Source organism: Gouania willdenowi, chromosome 11 (genome assembly GCF_900634775.1).
Source record: "Gouania willdenowi chromosome 11, fGouWil2.1, whole genome shotgun sequence".
Taxonomy (NCBI): domain Eukaryota; kingdom Metazoa; phylum Chordata; class Actinopteri; order Blenniiformes; family Gobiesocidae; genus Gouania; species Gouania willdenowi.
Window position 1 is genome coordinate 13,137,327 of NC_041054.1, and position 17,054 is coordinate 13,154,380.

The 17,054-nt window shown below is 40.3% G+C and overlaps 1 protein-coding gene across 4 annotated transcripts in view; it reads left to right on the plus strand.

The window, feature by feature from the left end:
• pum1 (pumilio RNA-binding family member 1) overlaps nt 1–17,054 on the plus strand; it is a 29,421-nt gene that overhangs the window by 5,346 nt on the left and 7,021 nt on the right. Inside the window, exons 2-16 of one of the 4 annotated variants that reach the window (XM_028461030.1) lie at nt 1,705–1,877; nt 2,831–2,953; nt 3,221–3,289; nt 4,974–5,079; nt 5,672–5,865; nt 7,601–7,767; nt 8,128–8,389; nt 8,492–8,588; nt 11,091–11,189; nt 11,307–11,449; nt 11,825–11,963; nt 12,142–12,276; nt 12,695–12,994; nt 14,333–14,575; nt 16,734–17,004. In XM_028461030.1, coding sequence (XP_028316831.1) covers nt 1,716–1,877; nt 2,831–2,953; nt 3,221–3,289; nt 4,974–5,079; nt 5,672–5,865; nt 7,601–7,767; nt 8,128–8,389; nt 8,492–8,588; nt 11,091–11,189; nt 11,307–11,449; nt 11,825–11,963; nt 12,142–12,276; nt 12,695–12,994; nt 14,333–14,575; nt 16,734–17,004 — 2,510 coding nt within the window. In that variant the 5' untranslated portion in view covers nt 1,705–1,715. The remainder of the gene's footprint in view (nt 1–1,704; nt 1,878–2,830; nt 2,954–3,220; nt 3,290–4,973; nt 5,080–5,671; nt 5,866–7,600; nt 7,768–8,127; nt 8,390–8,491; nt 8,589–11,090; nt 11,190–11,306; nt 11,450–11,824; nt 11,964–12,141; nt 12,277–12,694; nt 12,995–14,332; nt 14,576–16,733; nt 17,005–17,054) is intronic. The other 3 variants (XM_028461032.1, XM_028461033.1, XM_028461034.1) reach the window with 3 other exon arrangements.

Genomic DNA, 17,054 nt, shown 5'->3' on the forward strand with positions numbered 1-17,054 from the left:
TTTACCGCGCAGCACCTGAACCCATGTAAAATGATGGAAATTAAGAGTGAACCCTAACCCGGCCCATTGGGTTTGGGCAAAGAGCTTCAGCTCTAATATATAGAACAAAATGTCATGTGACTGTTTGGCACAATTTGAGAGCACTGTTTTGATTCTGAAGCATAAAAAAATACAATTATACACAAGATGTAACTTAGATATTGGTTGTTAGACATTTCTAGCATGATTTTGAAAATTTTAGCATGTTAATATTAAAAAAAAAAAAATTGAAGTGGATGTAACAGAAATAGCAAGGAAATTGGTGTTCTGAACCAAAAATTTGGGGAAAAATAAAAAACTGGAGTCCTTAGACTAGGTTGTAAACAGCACTTTACTCCTTGTTGCACTGCTTCCACTACAATGTTTGTGGAGTTGTGGCCACTAGGGGCGCTAGACCTGTAACTTTCACGTCAAGTGCCCCTAGTGGCCACAAACGCTGCAGCGCTGTTGCAAAAATCAACAAACAGTCAGGCCAGCCTCCCTTGTTTTTTGATTGTGTATGCAGACAGTAGTTGACCTGTAAGTTCGGGATAAGGATTGGCTGTAAGGGTTGAGGTGCGAAGCGGGGCTGGGCTCGCGCCATGGTTACAGTCTATGGGCTGGAGAAGCAGCCTCCACCGCCGCACCACCCTTCTCCGGCGGCGGGGAGAGGAGGGCGGTTGCAGACAGGCCACCCAGCACACGCCGGGTCGTTCCCTCCGTACCCTGGCTAAGGGGGCCGGCAACGGCAGCGAGGCCAGGGAGTAAGGGGCGAGCACCATCGACACGGCGAGGCAGGCCCGCTTCTCCGGCGGCAGGGAGAAGAGTGCGGCGGTAGCGGCTGCTCCTCCAGCCCATAGACTGTAGATGTGGCGCGAGTCAATCCTTATCCCGAAGTTACAGATCTGACTTGCCGACTTCCCTTACTAAAGAATCCACGTTTACTGTAACTGAACTATGGCGGCGATTAGTGCACCATTAGCCCAACACAAAACTACTATATTGTGCTCTTTTGGCTGTAAACAGAGGCTAACTTGTTTCAGCTGTCCACAGCAATGGCACCGGGTTGGGAAATGCACGTATGTTGTGACGTCACATGGGAACTATATATATCCGAGCCTGTGGTCATGTGACTGCCGTAAAGTGAAACATTTTCCAGGCATTCTCCAGGTCACATGACCTGGTGAAAGACAGTCCATCTCCTCCAAAGTTACATAGTCGGTATTTCAAGAGGGAAGCCCCGCTCGGAGCATTGATACTGTCAAGCGCTGTATATTGGCCTGAGGAGTCATTTAAAATAACTCATATGGGTCAATTCTTTAGGTCAAAAAGTCCACGGTGTGCCTTTAAGTACGGAGCTCTTTGGTGCATCTTGGGGTGTTTTTCACCTTAAGTACACAAGACATTATTTTATACTTTTGTTTTAAGATTGAATATTTGGTACATGGTAGATGTATTGACATATTTTCATTAGACTGCTATGTGCGCAATACAGAACCAATTCAATGTTGTGCTCAGTATCTTAAAATATCTCAATACTCCCAACACACCAGAGTCCATAAAATATTTAATTTATCCAATACTTTGAGCTAATATTTGTTTTCCTTTAGGGCGTTTACAAATAGCTAATTAAACAAATAATAGTTTCTATGTGAGCCTAATGTTTCTTCCTCTCTGTGTGAACAGGCTGTGGTGGAATGAGCAGTGTGTGTGTGTTGAAGAGGAAAGCAGTGCTCTGGCAGGATTCATTCAGCCCCCACCATAGAAGTACATCTCCCAGCATGCCCGTGGTGCTGAGCAGCGGAGGACATGCCCCTCCGACAGGGCAGACTCCTCAGGCCACGCCCCCCAGCCAGCAGGTACTGCCTTTTTACGGATACCAAGAGCTTAAATGTATTCATGAATTAAAGGACTTTGGGCTTGTAAGGATGAGGTGTGTGCACTCTTGCGAAAATCATTTGGCACCAGTTGAGATAACCCCAGTTAGGTACAGATGTTTTAAATCTGGATTACACAGAACAACGTCCAGGTCATGTGATTATACGCCTGACTTGTTAATGAAAGCTTGACTTTATTTGTTTTTTTTTTTTTTCCAACTGTTTCCATTTTTTAAAGGCTGTATCCGAGTAAGTGATTTTAGTTCAAAATAAATGTTTCCTTTTAATTACTAGGTAACAAATACAAGTTTTATTTGTCATTTACGTTTTACAGATATCATTATTTACAGTAAGATGTTCTTGATGCGAGATCTCAGTTGTTTACTTTTTATTTTCTAATATATAATTAGTGTTTATTGCCACTTCTCATGTTTGTGGATCCTCTTTTGATTGAAGATTTCTCTTTTTTTGTTCAAGATGCTCATCTGTCATGATTTTTGTTTTTGCTTAGTTTTGTGAATTTCTTTTTGTATGAAGGAGGCTGGCACAGACGAGCATTTAAAAAAAAAAAAAAATAACACCTTTAAGAATAACCTCCTACATTCAAAACTCAGCTTGTTCAGGATCTGCGGTGTTGGTGTTTTTATTTTGTTGTCCGAACGCAGGTCCTCATGTCTTACTCTGGTGGTTGAGTAAACAGTTAAATAACTGACCGATATTAGCAGTGGTTGCAATGGCTGCCTATTTAAAAAAAAAATAGCTGGACAATAAAGTTAGTTCATCTCTTGAAAACTTGTATAAAAATTGTGTACCTCCAGCCCTGTTGTTTGCTGTAGTGTGAATGTTGTGATCTGATTATACTGGGTTAAACTAGAGGTATTCTATAGAAAGGAGTGTTGTTTGAGTGAGCATGTATGTTCTTTTTTTCTCTGTAGGGGGTGGCGGGTGCTGGGCGTTCCCAGGATGATGCCATGGTGGACTATTTCTTCCAGAGGCAGCATGGTGAACAGCCTGGGAAACATCGCTGGCCTACTGGAGACAACATCCACGACAGCCAGGTGTGTCTGCTGGTGTATTACACTTCAGTCATTGTGTTCATCTGCAGGAAATGTTTGTTAAAAAACCTACTTTGTAAAATTAAATTTCCTCCCGTATACAAAGACTTCAATAAGCTTCACAAAACTCCACATCAATTACTATAATTTTTGAAGGTAATTACAAACAGACCAGTAATTAGGGGATGTGGGGAAGGTATGCTTGCTATGTCTATAAAGCTTTTATGACTCTCCTAACAATGTCACACTAAGTGCTGTGTTTGTCTGAAGGTGCGGTCAATGGACGAGCTTAACCATGATTTTCAGGCTCTGGCTTTGGAGGGACGGGCGATGGGGGAGGTGAGTACGAGGGTTAATTGCTTTCCATGCTCATTGGGAGAAGGGAGTGTGGTTTTTTCCATTCCAGTCTCACAGATTCTGCAAACTGCAGTTTTAATGCTTTATTAATTAAGATATATTTACTTATCAAAGTGTTTGGTTTTCCATAAGTACTCCTGGGCTCCAGCAAACGTTAGGTAGGGCGGATGTGTCAAAGTTGTTGGTTTGCTTTTTGGTAAATTGCTTCCTTTCAATGGTGATGCATGAGCCAGTGAAGTAATGCATACAGACAAATACACAAGGCCATCCACCAAGAAACTGCTCCTGTGCCCATGGTCGCTGTGACTGGTTCTTGGCTATGCAACTGTATATGCAACAAATGGCCAAGCTCCAGTTTTTGGACAGTTTGTAATGTCAAATATTAATAATTACTATTTCGTGACCACTAACAACTATTTTGTGCACAAGTTAAACACAAAGTAGTATTTTGTGTCCACAAACTACTATCTTGTGGCCACAATTTAAATTTGTTTTTCCCATGTCATGTCTTGGGTTCCGTAAAATTCCGTTTCAGGGTTTATCCATTTCCGTGTCACCATACACTTTTCCATTTCGTGTCCATTTCATCATCTTTCTCTATTTAGATAACATTACTGTCCCTTAAACTTCCCAGAATATCATACCCAACATGGTAATTATGGTGCAGATCAACTGTTATTAATTTGACATTGTTAATGCTTCAGATGATTTACAAAAACGTGATAGTTTGGCTGAAATCACATGAGATCATGTCCAAGAGCGATGTTAGCCCCAGTACTAGGCCCTCAGCCACCCCTTTAATGGGAAAAATACCATGGAAATGTGTGATATAGTTGGTGCAGTGCTTCTGCTGTCACATGTCACCAGGTAAACTCATCACCAATTGGACTATTATACCCACAGCTAAGCCTGTTTTTGTACCTTTTCAGATTTGAATGGGGTCATAATGATTTGGACTGCTTGTTCATCTTAACACATTAAAAACATACTGTACTGTATTTGCATTCAGTTTCAGTCACAGGACAACACAATCACTACTCAAACCCTAACATGTAGCGCAGTATTTTAAATAGAATTATCGGCAGAAGTGGGCATATGTCGCTTTGCCACACTTTCTAGACATTCAGTCATTTGTTTTCTGGTGAAAAACTTGGTTAAACTTAATCAAGATTGATTTTTTTATTTATTTTATCCACTGTGCAATTGTTTTATTAAGGAGACCATTGGGAGTGTTTAATCCCTTTTCATGATCAACAAAATAATTTATTGTAAATGCTTTCTCATGTGTACCAAAGTTGTTGGAATACAGATGTGTAGCTAATGCCACCTGTTTTCTACTGAGATGAATAAAACAGCAAGTTGCCAAACTTTTACAAATATGAATTTTGAGTTGAGGAGCTTAGAATCAAATATGTGTTTTGGTTTATTTCAAACACAAAACAGCCTGTTTCTGTCGTGTGGTTTTGAATTTGCTTGTACAGCATGAATGAATGTGTTGGAAATGATAATGACAAAGAAAATTTACAAATATATGGGTTAATATATTGCAATAACCCGACTATAAAATTGACTCATTGCTTTGCTTTTTCCTCTTTCTTTCCTCTTTAAAAAAAAAAAAAAAAGAATTAAAAAAAGCCATACATAATGCTTATTTCTGCCATTGCAGCAGCTTCTAACGGGTAAGAAGTTCTGGGAGCCGGATGACTCCGGCAAGGATGGACCAAAAGGGATCTTCCTGGACCAATGGAGAGACAGTGCATGGGGTGCCTCAGGTATTACCTTCTCTGTGATATCTTAGCTGGCTAAAATGAGCAGTAAATGCATGATTTTTGTATATGTTTTCTACAATGAAACCACAATTGACTGTAACAGTGTGTTTAAAGTACTAATGTATATTCAGATTTCTACTATAATCAAAGGCAGATTTTAAAGTGAAGTCTTATGTCCAACCAATTCGACATTTGAGGTTTCCTCCATTTCAAACCAACAGGGAAGTTATTTCTGTAGAAGTGATGACAAATAAAGTCTGAGTTATATAGACATGCTCAGTCAATTGTTGCATTAATTCAACTTTGCCAAATGCCATCTATGGAGGGAAGCTCTTTCTTTTCATGAAAACTTGCTTCATAGTGTACCACGGCTCACCAGGTTAGCAGAGTTCTATTGCTCCAAACTAACAAATCTATTCATTATTCTTGTTGGATTTTTCCCAAAGCTGCTGAGAATCAACCTTTGAGAAAAAGATAAAAAGCTCATCTGAATTTTTCACTTTCGTGCCTGAGCAAGTTGTGGCGTAAATGTGGCATAATTTTGTCCATAAACGTCTATTATCACGTCCCTCTCATTTGATTTTTTTCTTTACAGATCACTCAGTGTCTCAGCCAATCATGGTGTCTCGTCGGCCGGGGCAGGGTTTCCACAGTGGAGGGGAGGTTGGGGTGGGCTCGGTCATGTCACCACGTTCTGAAAGTGGAGGTCTAGGAGTCAGTATGGTGGAGTATGTCCTGTCCTCATCACCAGCAGACAAACTGGATTCCTGCCTCCGAAAAGGACCTTATGTAAGCCTAGAATACATTTGATTGGACATTTATTAATTAAATACTTTTTTCTTTATTTATTGTGCTCCACACTCAGCTTATGTCACCATTACCGACTCTTTTTCCCCATTAGAATTTGTTCTCCAGTGTAGGGACTTTGAGAATCGATTATTTTCATGTCAGCCTGCAATTCTCACTTGATTTTTCTTGTCTGCTAGTGTTTCATTTATTCATTTATTTTATTGGTTTATTTAACAGAGACAGTGTACATTAATATCCATACAGAAAATGTTCCAGATTTAGCCAGGAGGCTATTTTTCATCTGTAGTCCCTGGACAGAATGTTCAAAAACACCCTAAAAGAGTACAAATTACAGGAAAAATGCAATACACTATACAGTGGAAAATGTAGCTGCATAACATATCACACTTCCATTTACATTATATTAAAAAAAAACTGTATTTGATAAGAGACAATCATCAGATATTAAAACATTCAAGTTCATAAAATCTGTTATGCAGTGATGAGCAATAACTTGTTACTATAATCTGATTACTTTTCCAAACTAACGAATAAATTAAGGGATTATTATTGAAACTATAATTAGATTAGTTATTTTTCCCCACGCAGGCTGCGTTACTAAATGAAACCGTCTCGCTAATAGTTGCTGGGAGTCTGGTGTTTTATAGCGCATTATAACCCAGTCGGCCACCGTAGTCTCAAGTCACTGACGTAAGCGGTGCCATGTCATTGGTAAACGACGAATTTCTAGGCGCAGCCAGGGCGTTGAGGGGGTCCGGTTCGGGGGCCTCAGTATTGCATCACTGCTTTTTGCAGATGATGTGGTCCTGTTGGCTCCAACATACCGTGACCTTCAACTCTCACTTGATCGGTTCGCAGCCGAGTGTGAAGCGGCCGGAATGAGAATCAGCACCTCCAAATCCGAGTCTATGGTTCTCGACCGGAAAAAGGTGGAGTGCCTTCTCCGGGTTGGAGATGAGGTTCTGCCCCAGGTGGAGGAGTTCAAGTACCTCGGGGTCTTGTTCACGAGTGAGGGAAGGATGAAGCGAGAGATCGACAGGCGGATTGGTGCGGCGTCTGCAGTGATGCGGAGTCTGCACCAGTCCGTCATTGTAAAGAGGGAGCTGAGCCAAAAAGCGAAGCTCTCTATTTACAGGTCGGTCTACGTTCCAACCCTCACCTATGGTCATGAACTTTGGGTCATGACCGAAAGAACAAGATCACGGGTACAAGCGGCCGAAATGAGTTTCCTCCGTAGGGTGGCTGGGCTCTCCCTTAGAGATAGGGTGAGAAGCTCAGTCATTCGGGAGGGGCTCAAAGTAGAGTCGCTGCTCCTCCGCATCGAGAAGAGCCAGATGAGGTGGCTCGGGCACCTAATTAGGATGCCCCCTGAACGCCTCCCTACTGAGGATGCTGCCCCCGCGACCCGGAAACGGCTAAGCGGGAGAAGATGGATGGATGGATGGATGGACGTTTAATTTTGATATTAAGTGGGTAGAATATCGTGATAATATTGTATTGTGATACGTATTGTATTGCTACATCCTTGCCAATACTCACCCTTAATGACAACACAACATTACTTTGAGTTTGACTCTGTAAAAGACAACAGAAACACTAATATTTTGTGCGTCACATATTTGAAAAGTAACTTAATTATATAAAGTAATCATTAACTAATTACTGTTTTCAAGTAACATGTCAGTCATATGTCTTGTGGTTTCTCTATTCCCAGAGGGACGGCGAAGTGGAAGAAGAGAAGAGAGACAAGCCAAAGACAACATTTGAGGGAGAGAAATTGAAAGAATTGACAGAAGTTGAATCTGATGTCATCAGTGACGTCATTAATCCAAACGGAATGCCTGTGCAGAACGGCCTTGATGTTGACGTCAAAGAGTATGGGTAAGAGTACTTGTGAACCAAGATGCAGAGAGAGATGATTGTGTGACTCTGCAGAAGACAGTGTTTGACTGTACACGTATAAATACTTCATTTTTGTTTATTTTTATAATTAATTTTTTTACTTATACATAAGCATTTGGCTCCTTATTATTCATTTGCACTTTGTTACTCAGTTTACCTTACGACCTTCTTGTTTTCTGCGAGGTGTGTATAATTATTGTTATTAGTGTTGGTTTCATTCATTATTGTTATTGTTTCTTTAATTTACTTAATATGCCGCTCTTTGCCTTAATAATTCCTCCAGAGGGATACATTTTTTTTTTCTGATTCTGATAAACTGCTTGTTTCCTGTCTCTTCAGTCGTCCACCAGTCAACATGGCTGCCCCTGGCCAAGAGGGGGACCTGCTGGGAGGCCCTGGTGGTGTAGGGGCTGAGGGTCTGACACCCATGGGTGGTGGTGGCCCCAAAGCTCCTGAGGACTTCTCCGGTGTGGACCAAGGCGGTGTCACCATGGACCACATGGAGTCTGTGATGGAGCCGCTTCAGTTTGACTACAACTCTCAGATGCCCATGGACTCAGCACCCACTGTGGGACTGTTTGATTACACGAATCAGCAACAGGTCAGAACCACAGACACTCACACAGAAGTGTATTTCATTTGTCACAGAGGTCACAGTTCAGATGGTATTCAACTGAGGTGCACCTGTCCTTGTGTCTGTTAGCAGCTTTTTCAGAGGAACAATGCCCTAGCAGTGCAGCAGTTAACAGCAGCTCAGCAACAGCAGTATGCCCTTGCAGCAGCACAGCAGCCACACATTGGTAGGTATCTGAAAGGGATGCATTTCAGAGCAAGAATGTCTTAACATGAGATTTTCTGATGGTGACTTATTTTCTTTTACAAAAGATATAGCTGGCTCTTCCTTGATGTTTAGTGTACTATACATAAGCAATGAATACAATTGGAAATTTTACCAAAGCTTGAAGTCATCTATTTGGTTTTCATTAAAAATATAGAAAATATCAGAAAGTGGGTTAAAAATATGTCCCTTCAAGTCGGCTAAACTAATCACCTGATGTTTTTTCTGTAACTTTTTCATGTTATTTACCTAAAGCAGGGGCTCCCTACACTTTTTCTGCTTATGTTTTTTTCAAACTGCTTGTATCAAAGTTAAAGGCACTTTTTTTCTCTACTGCATATGATTGAGAGAGAGATTTTTGGTTATGTTGATGATGTCATGTGTTTGTTGATGATTTTAATGATGATTTTAATTAATTTTACTGATGATTTTAATTGATTTTACTGATGATTTTTAATGTTCTTATTGATTTTAAACAATTGAATGTTTTATCATGTAAAGCACATTGAGTTGCCTTGAGTATGAAATGCGCTATACAAATAAATTTGCCTTGCCTTGCTTATCAATGACAGACACTCGCCCACTTTTTCCCCTGCTTTTTGAGTGTTAATTTACGACAATTTATCAAACTTTTAAAAACAAACAAAAAAAACTTAATTGAAACACATAAAATACAGGACAGGAAAACTTTATCAAACTAGCTAGTAACCATTTACATTGTCAATTAATTGCTAGTCAGTGCAAATATATACTAGATTTATGTCAATGTGTTGTGTTCAAAATTACAACACATTTATCAGTCCTGAGGGGTATTTCAGAAAGCGGGTTATGTTCAAATTCTGAGTATGTTTGGGCTCAAATGAGGGAAACCCAACGAGTAATCCATTCCTGAATGCAGGGTAAGTTCTATTATTGTATGTCACCATGGTAACATTCTCAGTAAACTGAACCTGCTCACTTTCAGGTTTTGTATCAGAAACCCTGGGTTTCTCCCTGGCTCTGCCCACATGATCACCGCTCCTCAATGAACACTTTAATTAACCTTGACACTCTTCTCTGACACACATTTGTAACATCACACACCACAGACGTGCATTCACATTGTTAGAAATGTTGTGCTGCTTTACGTTTTTTTTTTTTTTGGAAAAATTTAGTTTTCTTTATAACCTTGTGGATGCAGATCATTTGGTGAAAGGCTCTATATGCAAAGCAATCAGAAAGGTTGATCTGCATTAAAATGTCTACTGACATTTATAGTAAAATCCCTCTATATACAAACCTGTGGCAAATGTAAACGTATGTAAATGTATACTTATTGACCATAGAGCGAGAATTGAAATATGAATGTTACGTGGCGCAATGGTTCAGGAAGCGCGCTTGGAATCTAACGTTATTCTTTTTTTTTTTGGGGGGGGATTTCCAGACAACTCTGGCGACTACATTATATTCAAAATCAATGTAAATGATCCAACGTCAACCGGCCGTCACTGTCTGTAGAGCCGAGGCTGCACTGAGAGGGCTGTACACTTCCTCTACTTACTGGGGCCAAATAAGTGTCATACTTCTTGAATACGCCTTTCAAATTCTGAGTGTAGAAGAAGTGATCAGCCCTCTGTAGGCAGCAGCCTCGGCTCTGCAGGCACATTCTATTCATATTATTCCCCTGTCATCACTGGAGCGATGGAGTGATGAAGCGACCAAAAAGCCACACAATGTTCAAGGGACTTATCACAGGCGATTTAAGCTACTATAATCACTGGTGGCATTTTGTGTGAACACTCCTTCAGAACAGGCTCATATTCCACAAACACCTGCTTATTTCACCCATCGGGGTGAATAAATCACTCTTCCAGGCGGTTACCATGGTAGTTTGTGTTATCTTTTTGCTCCATTTATGATGGCTTTTTTATCACGCTTGTGCACATAAGTAAACCAAGGTTTATATACTCAGGGTTGATTGACCCACTTCATACCAGCTCCAATGGAATCGGGTACCCAGAGTGTTGAACCAGAGTTTATGGATAGACTCAGTTTGTTGAACCTCCTTTCTGGAACACCCCGCAGGTGTTGGGAGAATTACTGGAGGGCTCCAGCAGGGGGTCTCTACTGCTGTTCATAAGCAATGGGCTAATGTCAGGGCAAACTCGCAACAGATGGGAGCTATAAAACGTTTGAGAACGAGCACAATTTCTCTGCAATAACCTGAGCATTCACTGTGTTGTTTACAAATTTACAAGATTTATTTAATTGATTCACACCTAATATAAACACAATTATTGCACCGGCCCATTTTAGTGATATGAATGACGAGACGATCAACATGCAAATCTGCAAGATAAAGGACTGAAGGACCAAATGTTGAGCATTTGTATCTCAGTATTTTTCAAAGAGTAGATTTGGCTGTACATGATGTAAAACATTCTTGTCTAGTTTGGTTTTATGTTTACCTTTATGTCTTTTGTAGGTCTGGCTCCTGCATTTGTTCCTAATCCTTACATCATCAGTGCTGCACCCCCAGGAACAGACCCCTATGCTGCAGGACTCGCAGCAGCAGCCACACTTGGTGAGAAATGCACGTTTTGGAAATACCGCCGGCATGGCTTACATGCTGCTGAAAAGCAATAACAAAAGTTAACACAATCCCCTAATGTCCTTTTGGTGCACATCTGTTTGTACCTAGGTCCGGCAGTGATGCCTCACCAGTACTATGGAGTGACTCCCTGGGGGGTCTACCCGGCCAATCTGTTCCAGCAGCAGGCTGCTGCAGCTAACAACACGGCCAATCAGCAGGCAGCAAGCCAGGGTCAACAGAATCAACAGCAGGTTTGTCAGCTGCCAAAAAAAAAGAAAAACATTACACTGTGTCACCACTGGTTCAATATGTCACATGTCTTATGGAGCAAACTGAGCTCTTATTGCAACAATACACAGACTTTGTAGCTCATATTGATTTTAAGAGTCAGCAGCATGAGGAGAAAATTCCTGTTGCCACTTAATTATGCTGATGTTTGCACTACACTTTCATGCTGGCTGTTTATTACACACCACCGTGCTTGTTGGTGTGCAGACAATCTTTTAACCATTAAGGCCAAAAACCTTACACAGTCGAAACCTGCTCTCTTCTTTCATGGAGTGCTTGAGTATTTGGAGCACAGTGATTATGGCCTTTCAAATACTTGCTTTTGCTTCTTTGTCAAGGTGATGCGTGCTGGTGGAAACCAGCGACCTTTAACCCCCAGCCAAGGTCAGCAGGGTCAACAGAATGATCAGCTCGTTGCTGCAGCCGCAGTAAATTCAGCGCTTGCTTTTGGCCAAGGGTTGGCAGCTGGTGTCCCCGGTGAGTAGAAGTCATCAAAACAAATAATGCTTTTGTTCTTACAGTGCAGAAACAACAGGATGTTATTATTGACTAAAGGCTGACTAATCCCCCTCTAAATGCATTTACGACACATCCAAATAGTTTGGAAAAAGAAAAGCTGCATTACTGAACTGTTGTTTTTCTTTCCATTATCCAGGGTACCCGGTTTTGGCCCCCGCAGCCTATTATGATCAGACAGGAGCCTTGGTGGTCAACACTGGGGCGAGGAGTGGTCCTGTCCGCCTAATGGCTCCTGCATCTGTTATCATATCTCCCTCTGCAGCTCAAGCAGGTAACATTTAATTTTCTTTACTCACACAAACGCAGTCAAAAGCACAGTTCCTATATTTTGTAAGCAACAGTATAAATCAGAATGTCATAGACTCCAAACAACAGATTATACATTGTTGCTTTTAAAAACATGTTCTTTGTTTTTTTTTTTTCTCGCTCAAAACGTACAATCATGAGATTAAAAGATTTTAGTTTAAAGCTTAGGGTCAAAAAAGTACAAGAAGTTCTCACGAGTTAATGCTGTTCACTGTTGACTGAATTCTCGATAGTGTCGTGACACATTGTCAGAAGTGACTTTCACGATCTCTGTACAAAACTGAGCTGAGGAAATAATTTACACTTTGTTGTTCTTAAAGTAAAACCTGTGTAGTCACAGATTTGCAGTTTGACCTAATGTTTCCTCATGTATTCTTCTGCAGTTGCTGCAGCAGCTGCCTCTGCAGGCGGTGCCAATGGTGGTCTAGGTGGTGGGGCTAATGGCCCGTTTCGTGCCATGACCTCTCAACAGCCTCAGCAGCAGGGGGGCCCTGGAGGTGCACTGGGAGGAAGTTCTTTCTACGGCTCCTCATCCCTCAGCTCCTCCTCCCAGAGCTCTTCTCTCTTCTCACAAGGTTCTGGTCAGCCAGGACCTGGGTCTGCCTCGCTGGGTTTTAGCCAGGCTGCGTCGTCCTCACTCGGCGCTACTTTAGGGGCCACGTTGGGAGGCTTTGGTACTGCAGGTGAGACTGATACTTATTGCTTGGATATAATTTTAAAAATTGATGATTTTGCCTAGATCCTAGGTTCCCAAAGTGGGGTACAGGTACCCCCAGAGCTAAGCAAATTGTGATGGGGGTACGTGAATAAAAATATTCAGTGCGACATTGGAAACTAGAATATAAATCAAGCAGCAGTCAGGAGCCTCCATGTATTCAGAAATCCATATAGAAAAACAATCTCATCAAAAAAGCTCAAATATGAAATTCAGTTCTGTTAATCCACTCAACCTCACTTTTCTCTTTAAAGTTGTAGTGAGTTGTATTTCACAGTTTCAGGGTGATGTTGTATTACTGCTTTATGTTCAATCAACAATTGTTTTGTAGATTTCTATTTTTAAAAAAACAGATTGTTTCACACTGAAAATGCCAGTAGGCTAATTAATTAAATAAAGCGATAATTCTGAACAAAGATATTTACTTGTGCTTACACATTATTTTATTTTTAATTTTTTTTTGTTATACATTATTCCTTAACAGGATAGGTCAAATACAGAGACACATTTCACTGTAGGGCTGCATTATATATAACATTACATGATTATGTTTTTTAAGTTGCTAGAAGAACACTAAAAAGAATGAGTATAACAATATCAGTGCTTAAATTAGGGAACTGCCTAAAGGATTAAATAAGACAAAGCGCCAACAGCTTTTTAAGACATATTATTAGTAAGTATGAGAAAGAAGAGCAACAATTTTACCTAGGACAGCAATTATATATATATATATATATAATGGTATAAAATATATTAATACTTAATAAACCTATTAAAATGCATATATTGTGATTGAGAATATTATTGGTTTATATATTGCCACACTAGATTTATTTGATGAAATTTGAGTCACAGATATGAAATAGTATAATATTAATATTATGTACATTCATGTGTATTTACTGTATGTATATGTTTGATGTGCATATTATAAACTGTATACTGTATCTAAAACTTGTGCAAAATATATATTGAATGTATGTTGTAAAAATAGTATTATAATTTGAATTTGTGTGTGTGTGATATTATCAAGAGAACCTCATTTTGTTTTGTTGTAATTGGGTGGGTATGTATAAACCCTTTCAGCTGTAGAATTAGACAATTGAGTGTTGTTTGTTCTGTTTTTGTTTTTTTGAAGACTGCCGAAATAAATAAAAAAACAAAAGTGTGCAGGACTGGGGGGTACATGGCTTTAGGTTAAATGTCTGCATGGGTAGTTTGGGCACCAATTGTCTACATAAATCTAGCTGCACAAAACAAAATATTTGGATTTTATGTTCAGACCTGTTTCTTTGTCTCCCTCTAGTGGCTAACTCTGGTGGTGGCAGTGGTTCACGGCGAGACTCTCTGACCGGCAACAGTGAGCTGTACAAACGAACACCCTCCAGCCTCACCCCAATCGGCCATGGGGGCTTCTATAACGGCACTTTGGGTTTTAGCCCCTCCCCTGGTCCTGTGGGCATGCCCCTACCCAACCAGGGGCCTTCTCACTCCCTCACACCTCCTCCTTCTTTGTCCAATCACAGCTCCTCATCAAACCTCAATCTGGGTAAGCCTTTAACAATATGCTCTTCTTTGTGAACATTTCTTGTTTTGTTTTTTTCATTCTTTGGTTTGTTGTGTTTGGTTGCTCAATATTAGTATTTAAAGAAGAAACCTAACTAAAGGTTAGATTATACTATTCCTAGAGTTTTTCCGCTGGTTCGTTTTCATTAACTGAGCATTGAATTTATTTCTTGGCTGAAGAATAAATGCTTAACACTTTAAACTTGAGATTGAAGAAAACCCCAGAGTCAGCAGTTCTTCAAACAGCTTACACAGTGTAGCAAAATGCAAAGGATCCTCTTGAGTGTTGATAAAATAGGTCTTAAGGCACTGAAAACCAGGACTTTTGGACGGTGATGGATAACCTTGCCTTGAAAGTCTTTTTGAACTCTGTAAGTGTCATAAAGTACAAATACAAAGTAGGGCTGCAGTGAACGGTTGTTTCAGAAGCGTATTTTCCAGGGTATAGAGCGCACCTCGTCGCACAAGTTCAACAATAGAAAAGATAAATAAAGTTTTGACTCGTAGCTGAAAAAGTAAAACGCTGTAACTGTCGTTTTTTAGGCTGCGATAATGTGCAATGTTTGTAGCTATGTTTTAACATCATTATCCGATTTCTGTTTTATATCCATATTCATGGAATTTCCTTTTGTTAAATGTAATTTTTATTGTTTATTATAATACAGGTTTGGAAACATTTGAAATGATGGAGGTTACGTGTGATTCTGTGCTCCAGAACCAAATACAGCTGAATCATCGCTTGTTAAATGCACTTGTCACTGAGGCAACTCGAGCCAAAAAACACATCCATTTACTAATGGTCACTTTTTATCTGCAATTAAATTGACACGCAGTAAGTGCATTGTTGTTTCCGATACATAATTGGATGTATATCTCTGCCTTGATTCAGAGAAAATAAACCTGCCCTGCCTGTACAGTCGGTTGAGTGGCTCCACTAACACTAATTAAACGATGCATAGCCTCAGTTTCCTAAGCGGTTTAGTTGTTTCAGGCCTAATACAGCGTGCAGTACAGAACATCTTTTGAAGTTTAGAGGATTGGCTGTTTTATTCTCATCTACACTTTGTAAGTGGAATATAGATCCTCTCTGAGTGGGGATGAAACCAGTGATCCCCAAAGTCTGGACTATTGCCCTCAAGAGGCCATTTTCAAATACCTCGACATAAAATGCTATCAGTTTCCATGTTTTCAATCGAGTTTAAAATCAAAATGTTGTGTTATACAAGTGATAAATTAAGCCGATAATTTCAGGGTTAATACATTTTGTTAGTCAGTCTTTGATCAAAAGTTTGCCAGTTTTTGTTAGTTGGAAGGCACACGACCCACTGACCTTTTCTACTCAACATTGATGCATCCATGACAGACTTGTCTATAAATGCAGTTACTCATGTCTGATATCGTTTGCTTGGTGTGAACAGGGCATTTTTTACCACTTACTATTTTACACGTTTTGCCTCATTAAGTATTGTCTAGTTCCTGATTTAATGGGTTTCTATAGCTGTGATGTACTGGACACAGCATTATCAATGACATATGTTCTTTATAAATCTGGGATATATTGTTATTAGCTGATGTTTATGAAATTCTTTGTTTGTGGAATGAACGTTTTGAAATCTTTCATTTAGATTTTAATCCGAATTTTCCATGTTGGATAATGAAAAGGGTCACACCTGTCAGTTTAACTCCATGTGAGAAGCAAAGTATGTATTCATTAAAGTAAAGGACAATCACATTGATTGACTGATTATACTTTATAAATCCCCGAGGGGAAATTCAGTTTCAGTTACATCCCGACCAAGAAACATGAATAGACAATCACATATAACATGAGGGAACAGGAACGTGAGAACAGTGGAGCAGCCAGCTGTGCTGCCATGCTTGTCAGACGTCTTTGCTGCAAGGCGTGATGTAATTTGTACTTGAGTCTGAACATTTTAATACTGCTGTGCTGTCATCTTAAGTAGCTCAATCAAATAAGAACGTTCCTCGAGGGTTTCAGTTTACAGGATTAAAATGAGTATCTCTCTAGCCTGTAAATTGCGATATAATTGGATTTGATGATGTTCCTGTATTTCTACAGTTAATGATTGAGGCAATAATTGTTTTTTGTGACATCACTGCTACTTTGTTTGACCCTGCAGGAGGCCTGACCAATGGTAGTGGGCGTTTTATCTCTGCGGCTCCAGGGGCGGAAGCCAAGTACCGCAGCGCCGCCAGCTCAGGCTCCTCCCTTTTTTCACCCAGCAGCCAGCTGTTCCCGTCGTCACGGCTACGCTACGGCATGTCTGACGTCATGCCATCGGGCCGGAGCCGTCTGCTGGAGGACTTCAGGAACAACCGCTACCCCAACCTGCAGCTAAGAGACATAGCTGGGCACATTATGGAGTTCAGTCAGGACCAGCACGGCAGCAGGTACCAACAGACAGCCCTGAACATACACTTCAAACATTAGAAACCATTTT